Below are 8,385 nucleotides of genomic sequence, written 5' to 3'. Positions count from 1 at the left end.
CCCGCTCCGCGGCCATGCGCTGAGGGCCCGCGGGAGCAGCCAGCCGCAGCGCCGCCGCCCGCCAGCACCCGCAGCCGCCCGGCGAGAGCCGCCCGTCCCGTCCCGTCCGGGCTCGGCCCCGCGCCGTGCCGTGCCGTGCCGCGCCGCTCCTCCCCGGCGGGGTCCGGCCTTACCGCAGCGTCTCTTTTCAGATGCAGAGGGCCACTAGTTTCCTGTTTCTCTCTTTAATCCTTTGCGCCACCCTGTCGGAAACACTTGGACTGGTCTTGTCGGTAAGCACGAACTTCGGGGGCGGCTCCGCGGCGGCTCCGCGGCGGCTCCGCGGCGGCTCCGCGGCGGGCGCGACCCGGGGCTCCGCCGGCAGCCGGCCGAAAGCCCTGCGGCGAGGTGCGCCGGGCTGCGGGACATCGGGAKGAGCAAGGCGCGCTGCTCGARAGCACCCCCGGGCAATAAACAGGCTTTGRATTAGGCATGTTAGAATATTATTAATTCATTAATGGTATTAGACTTCAGATAGTATTTCCCATGGGGAGGGGGGTCTGGTCTGTAGAGTGGAACTCAGTGAATGTCCTCATCTGACTCAGAAAAGTCTACTTCCATAGTATAAATTGCAGTTTCGTTCGTATAGATTGACATCCACTACCTGGATGTCAACAGCAAAACTACCAGCTAGCTGGGGAGRGGGCACCAGTCTACCAATACTACTTGCTTCAATAGCATTTCCTTTCATTTTYGCAAAATTCCTTTCACTCTAAGCCTTCAAAGACAATTTCTGCCCCCAGAACCTCCATCTGGGTGCYTCTTGCTTTCTTATCTTCAGAAGGCAGTGTGTAGTTCATCCACTCGTTTACTTGCATTTTTTTCTTTCTTTCTTTAAGGCAAAAGAAAAAAGAGGCTGGACTTTGAATAGTGCTGGTTACCTACTTGGACCACGTAAGTCAAGCACTCAATTTTTTTGTGTTATTTCAAAACTCAAAAGCTTTTTTTTTTTTCTTGCTAAACACTGTTTGCTAAAGTGTGCTACCCACTTTTTGAGACTAGTAATTTTTGTCTAAACCCATCAGACACAAGAGTTTCGTTTGAGAGAATATTTGTTTAGATATTTCTTACATGTCTTACATAAGGTCAAGTCATTTTAGACAATAACTTGTTTTTCCTAAAGCAGAGCTGTGCTGTGAGCCAGGTGCAYATGGCCAGTCTTTGTGCTACTACACTGTAGTTTTTGCATAGTGAATGTGTAACTATCCCAAATTTATACTTTTGTTTCATTCTGAATTGGATGAGAATATCTTCCCTGTGGAAGTGCTACAAATTTATGTGGCGTTTTTAGATGTCGATAGGAAGAATKGCAGAATGTGAAATTCTGACACTATTGAGAGTATTCCAGATTTAATGTTAAATCTATTTGAAGATGCCTTCCTACCTGGCTTTATTATACTTTTAATAAAAGAGAAACAAAAAAACAATAAAATCCAAAATTAAAAATTGTAAACATTAACAATTCACTGCAGGAAAGTATCAAACGCACACCGTGTTTAAAATATCAGGACAAACATTGGTTTACAGAGTCCCAAATGYAGATAATAAAAGAACGTCGGAAACACAGCCCTTAGCTGTCTCAAATCTCTCCTTTATCATTATTTCTTGCTAATTTAATAATACTCATTACCAGTATTTGCATATTTTCAGTCTCAATGATATGTGACAACTCTTACAGATACTTGCTGTGACTTTCTGTATAAAAYCATTAATATGCCTGTTTTCATTCTTTTTAACTACCCTTAAGGATATTTGAAAACAAATTAATGCATCTTAAATGTGTTCACTAGTTCTGTAAATGTCTGTAAGTATATTTGCCCCAAAGCAGAACTGACTGAATTGGCAAAGATGCTATGGGGAAATGTGCTTGCCAAGTCCCATTTATCTAAGACTGGGTAATAGGCATCATCCTCTGTTGCAGGTCGTATTGATCAGCTTTTACTGATAAAGGAAATGCCCATGGCAAGGGGGAGAGAAGAGGCGCCAGGGGAATGTAAGATAGTTTTTGAAGGTTATTTATGTAAACTAGCTGCAGTTTACTTTTAAGCCAACTCATTGGCAACATTTTCTTAAAAATAGAGGAAGGGGTAGCAAAAACAACCTCCAAAATTACGGATGAATGTGCAAACTTATATTTCCTGAACAACTCTCATTGCATTCAGTAAGCTTTGATGAGAATGTAATACAGGACTGGGTCAATGACTGAAAAAGTCATAAGCACAATTTTGGAAGAAATGTTATTTTGATTAGTGACACATTCATTAAAGAAAATGCTTCTTTGTCATTTTGTATATAAGCATCACTCCATTAAAAGTGCTCATCATGTTCTTTTCTTTGAAGCCCATGAAAAGCAAGCCACATGGTAGGACTCTGTCAAATCATCTGACTACTCTGATCTCTCTCTCTCTTTTTTTTTTCCAGATGCAGTAGATAACCACAGATCATTTAATGACAAACATGGTTTCACTGGTAAACGTGAAATACAGCCTGATGAGGATATAAAAGCAGGTAAAGAAATTCTGAAAGCCAGTAGAGTTAAGTTGTTATGTGTAGTAATTTACTGTTCTTGAGGTTATTCATGCCTCAGTACAAAGTTATACCTGCACATGGCAACAAAAATCTTATTAAATATAAGTAAGGAAGAAAAATGAAACTAGGCCCATTCAGACAAGTGTGGTTTTTGTACATGGTTGTCATTTAAAACACATTAAGGCCAGGGAAAAGTACCGTAATTATGCGTTACTTTAACAAGCCTATGAGTTTGAATGAACTCCTCTTTTTATTTAYATATGTTCAAAAAGTATTTTGAATTTCATCCTAGACGCTCAAGTGAGTGAGTTCCTTTTCTTCAGCAAAGAAAGGAGATCGTGAAGGACTCGATCAGTAGGGACGCTATGGGCAACTGGCAACTGGTCTGTTCTAGACCAGGAGACTGACGTCAAAATTGTATGACATTATTTTTGTGATACGGTTCTTCAACACTTAAAATTACAAGTTATCCTACAATATTTTCTGTGGGCTTTTTTTGTATTTTTTTTTTAGTAAGATTCTCATTAAAAGACTGGGAAATGAGTCAAACTAAGTCAAGTAAGTGTATTGTTTCCTTTTTCCATGTACAGGAGGGAAGGCAGTTAAAAGAATGCAGCCTAGCTTTCTGCTAGGCTGTCTGGAAATACCTGGTAGAGACTCGTCTGYCCAAAGCTGGGGCTCTACAGTATACAACTCCAGGCACTTTTTATGACCGATGAAGAGAAGCTGGCACTTTTAGGATCTATTTTAGACATGCATCTTAGGACAAAAAGTAGTAAGCTCTAGAAACACCTGTTTTTTTTTCTCGATAAACTAAATTGCTGCAGACATCTAAAGTGAGACAGAATGAAGCTTATMTTCTAAAAGCAGTAGTTATTTAAGCACTATTGTATGTTCATCCCTCCATTAACAGCAGAGGGTGAAGTCTCAGCCCGACAGATCTTACAGTCTGTTTTAAATCCAGCCAGCACAATGCAGACACATCTAATATTAAATAAAAGTTCATATATGAAGGAAATGTTCTTCACTTCATCCATGCACATACTTACTCCATAACTAGAAGAATAACGTTAATAAATTTCTTAGATGTAGCCAGTTTATTTCTGATACATAGTTATTTAGCAAAACAAAACAAAACAAAACAAAAWAACTATTTCCTCAGGTATTGGTATAAAAATAATACCTTACTGGTCAGAAACAACGTGAAAGGAAGACAGCATTTGTTAGCTAGCAGTACAGTCCCAATGCAGCATGTTGCCATTTGTGGGCAAACTTCTACGGAGGAGCTGGCAGGATGATCTTTATGTTAAGAGCTATGGAACTACCGAAGGACTTCCTTACTGCTTCTGTGAGGTACGGCTGCRTGGCCACAATTATGAATAAACCCATTGAACCTGTCTGGATGAAACCTTAAAATCATAGATCTGCTTCTCCCTCATTCTAGACACTGCTCTATAGCAGAAGCTTGCTCTCAACTTGAAGTTCCTTATGTAGCTCCTATCAAAAGGAGATTTGAATATAAAATTGGATATTCAGAATTTTTTTAATTAAATGATTTTTTTCAGTTGAAAATTCTACAGATTCTCCAAAAAGTCTTAAAATGGCAATCTACTTACACAGTATTATTCTAGAAGAATTGATGCAAAGAGTTATACTTCTCTTCTTGAAGGAATATTGCAGAATTTACAAGCCCTCCAGACAACCTAGAAGAATTTAAGCTGTATTGGTCATATAACGCTAGGTCAAAAGATTTACATACAAAATTAGGAAAATCTTTAGTGATGTAACTTATACTCTTCGAATTTAGAGTCTGTGAATAGCTGGTTATATAGAATAAGGTCAATAGAGTATATAGAAATAGATGTATAATATGCTTATGTCTGCAAAGAAAAATATTTACGCAATACATAATAATACATCATGGTTCATCAACCCACAAATTTATTAACACTTAATCATACCAATTTGTAACAAAAAGTTTTGATCATAGCAGAAATGAAATTAAGAAAAAATGTGAATGAAAATATAAATATAACGATTGTAAGAAATATCAACATGTTTGTGTTAGCTAAGCTGAAGCCAAGGCATCAAGATGCAAATTCCCATAGACTTGCTTAGACTCTGACTCTCTGTCTGTAGTCCAGAAATATCCCTATCCTTTACAGACCTCCCCATCAATATTTTTCATTTGGGCTTCAGAGCTCAGTCTGCATCCTGACCTGTATGTCACTACGGATCTAAATCTTCCCTTGTTCTGSCCTGGAAGAGCTTCCCTCAAGATCWACCTGCTGCAGAGACCCAACCTTTCAAACTATTTCCCGAGATGAAGCGCAGTCCACAGTGATCCTCACGTCACAAGGCAGGATGCTCCATGATGGACTGCGAGGCAGAGAACCTGGTGGCTCTCTCCTTCGACTGTATGCAGAGGACTAAAACCCACAGTGAAGTTGCCTATCATTTCTTCTCTAATATAGAACAAGTGTCCATAATGTTGATTTAAAAAGCATGATGCCTCCATTTATTTRTTTTTATAGGCACAGTAAATGTGCTGCTCAGCCTTCCAAGGGGAARCAATGAGCTTCCAGGGAGCTTCATAACTTAGGCCACTTAAGAGTCATGGAAAGGCTCTCTTGCACAAGATTGAAGGGGAACATATTGTACTAGATGAACATGCAAAAACATATGTTACTGAGCATTTAGTCAAGTCAGTTCTTCAAGTGCTTACAAACTTAGCCACAATAGTACCTACATTAAATCTTTATCATGTTAACATTAAATAATAACCAACATGTTTTCTAGGTAATCTTGGAAGACCACTGGCTGATGAAAACATTGTGCGTACAGTAATCGAATTTCTGACTTACTTGCATCTTAAAGGTTAGTGAACACCTTTTTCCTTTGGTTACATTTAGCAGAAACTCTGAAGATCTGATTCTCTCAACCTTAGCAAYGTAAAAATTCTTGAGAAGATAGGAATTTTCTTGAACGTACAAGTCTTTCCTACTGAATTGTGCGTGCAAGGCTTTGAAGAGCATCTCTGGCGAGGGACTGTCAATGCCATTTTAGGCGCAGGCAAACGAATCTCCAACACAGCAGACTTCTAATACCATTTGATTCCTCTGGGCACTGTAATAATAACAACATCTACTACTAAAATTGTATGGACCCAACTTTAACAAAGCTGAAAACATAGACTACATACAGTCTGAGCACATGGGAGATAACTTATTATCACATTGTTTTATACTAAGCAAAACCTTAGTTTATTGCCAAAAACAGCTGGTAGAAGTTCTGACACATTTTTTTCCTGACAAAGACATGCATCCCTCCCTTACACATGTATTCTATAATAAAGTTGCACCATAACGTTGTAGCAATACTCAGCTGCACATTAACAAACAGCTCAAAATGCTGCTAGTGAAATTCTCTGTGGAGTCACTAGAACTGTGACAAGAATTGTAGAACTGAGCTTGCAGCTGATTCTGTAAGAATTGTAACTTTATTATAACATCAAGTGAGGGGAAACTTCTGAGTGTTTTTTTTTAATTACATTTATGAATAAGGTTCTCAGTTTCAGCCAAAGCAAACTGTAAATTTTGTGCCTTTTCCAGCCCTCTTAAAGCTCTTGTCTGCAAAAAAAGTGATATATTCTTGCAAATAAAATAATGGGAAAAAGATACTGTCACTGTAAACATTGGATTGATGTTCTCTGGCTCAGAAAGCAGACAATTCAATAAATCTGTAACTTCTATACTCTTACCTTCATATACAATTGTAAGCAATTTTGTAGCAGAAGTATGCTATGGAATAATACCAAATGGCTATTTGTTACATTTGTATTTTATTAATTTCATTATTAAAAAAAAAACAGATTTATTCATTTTCAACCTATACATCTTGGACACGAAATTCTAACCATCTTTGGCCTCACTTTCTAAATTATTTGCATCCACCCAAAAAGAATAATTCTTTCTATAGAAAACATCAGCAGAGTGCTTATTTAACCAATTTTGCAGATGTTACAGGAACTCCTTATGATTAGTGCAGACAAAATATTTGTGACTATTACTCTTGTATTAACAACCTAACATAACTCCAATATATATTTAAAGTAGATTGGTCCTGTATGTTCACCGTGGACAAAAGAAACTTGGTTATTGTGCCACTACGAGGAAAAAGGAGCACTTAGGGCTACAGAAGCATCCAGAGTAGAGAAACACACTGCTGTGCGAGCTCAGGAAGCAAAGCTAATGCCTGGGCAGAATAAGAAAGGGTGTGAAACACGCCGAGCTTTCAGCACGCGTGTGCTGATGTGCAATCTAAGAGCTGCTGAGTTAGGCAAGAAAAAATACATCCCACGGAAATACAGGCTTCCTCCTCCCTAGGACAAGCGAGGCAAAAAGGCTGCGCTGTCACCCGCAGACTGACAATTCCTTGGCTACGGCAGTGATGATGCACAGGTTTTTTTTATTCAGAATAGACTGTGTTGTTACCAGCTACCTTCAGAATGAATGAAAAGGAAATCTCCGAATTATATAAAATGGCTTTTCCCTGAGATGGTGCTTGTACTCCTAGGTTACAGAAGACACAGTGTTATAGCATTCTCCCTTAGCAATCTTCATTGGCAAGACCTGCTACAAACTGACACAAAATCAGAGCTTTTCATTTTCGTGGTGAAAAGGCAYCCTTTACTTTGATACTCGTGTTGACGTAGTAGAGATGTTTTAAAATTTCTCAAATTTCACTTTACTACACTAAATGCATTGATTCAGATATTTTCCCCTGTGAAAAAGCAACCCTGACCGTGGGATTCAGAGAACGGTTGTGCCAATTAAACATTAATTRCCATCTGCAAGATGAAGCGAATATTTAAACTGCTATCGTTACGATAAATATCTTAGAGATCACTACGAGCGGCCTTTAGCTCACTCTTTCGAAAATGACTCCCTCCAGGCTGAGCAGCTTGCCCACCTCCAGCTGGAGGCAGGCTGGCGGCCCCAGCTGCGTAACGTGGAAGCCTTTGAGACGCTGCGGTTCAGCTGCATCAGCTGACCTAACGAAACTAGTAAAATTCATGGGGGAAGCTGCTGCTGTTTTTTTAAAAAAGTGAAAATTTTAACAGGAAGAGATCATTAATGTTCAAAAGGAAAATCCATCGTTTAGAAATTAAAACATGAGAAGTACACGGATTGCCTCTTATGGTTGAGAGAACATAAAGATGTACACTACTGAAAGGGGATTTTTATTTAATCGCTCAGGTTAATRTGCATACTTACATATTTGTTAATTCTCAGATTTTTCTTTTTTTTTTTCCTTCTTGCAGAGGCAGGAGCATTCGACAATCTACCTTCACCAGAGGAAGCGAACCAATCTTGAAAAAGAATACATTTCTATTTTGTTGTAGTGTAAATTTAGACCGAGTTCTAGACGAAAGATCCAAATGACCAAAAGATGAGAATTATTGGTTACATTAATCTGATAAATAGCAAACAGCTTTATGCCTTCTTGGTTTTTCTTTTCTTTTTTTCTTCTGTGATGTTGCAATGTAAAATTTTGCCTTGGTAAAAATTTTCTGTAGGTAAATGATAAAAATAAAAACAAGGAGCAACTATATTTTGATTCATTTCCCTTTAAACAGTATTTTAAAATTAAATACAGCACGGCACTCGATACCTCGTACACCGCCCCCAGGTTAAGTTATTTAGGCTGCTTTGGCCGAGCGGGTCGGAGAAGCACGAGGGAAGCGGCCGCACACTGGTACGTTACCCAGGCCTTTGGCGGCCCGGAGACGATCCGTCTGCGCTCCTGCGCTCCCCG

General features: G+C 39.1%; 1 protein-coding gene across 2 annotated transcripts; it reads left to right on the top strand.

Moving 5' to 3' along the window:
- The first annotated feature begins 6 nt into the window (after window positions 1–6).
- GAL (galanin and GMAP prepropeptide) lies at window positions 7–8,181 on the top strand. Of its 2 annotated transcripts, XM_085298361.1 has the most exons (7): window positions 7–99; window positions 179–272; window positions 879–933; window positions 1,961–2,032; window positions 2,461–2,547; window positions 5,368–5,445; window positions 7,892–8,181. In XM_085298361.1, the coding sequence occupies exons 2-7, from the start codon at window positions 192–194 to the stop codon at window positions 7,942–7,944; spliced, it is 426 nt and encodes a 141-aa protein (XP_085154487.1). In that variant the 5' UTR covers window positions 7–99; window positions 179–191; the 3' UTR covers window positions 7,945–8,181. The 2 variants fall into 2 exon arrangements, with proteins under 2 accessions (XP_085154487.1, XP_085154488.1); XM_085298362.1 differs by lacking the exon at window positions 1,961–2,032.
- The last annotated feature ends 204 nt before the right edge of the window (window positions 8,182–8,385 follow it).

This window comes from Rhea americana, unplaced genomic scaffold, assembly GCF_003343005.1.
Source record: "Rhea americana isolate MKP2758 unplaced genomic scaffold, rheAme1 scaffold_139, whole genome shotgun sequence".
In the NCBI taxonomy this organism is placed as follows: domain Eukaryota; kingdom Metazoa; phylum Chordata; class Aves; order Rheiformes; family Rheidae; genus Rhea; species Rhea americana.
The sequence above is the reverse complement of the archived record's forward strand: the minus strand, read 5'-3'. Positions and strand labels throughout refer to the sequence as shown.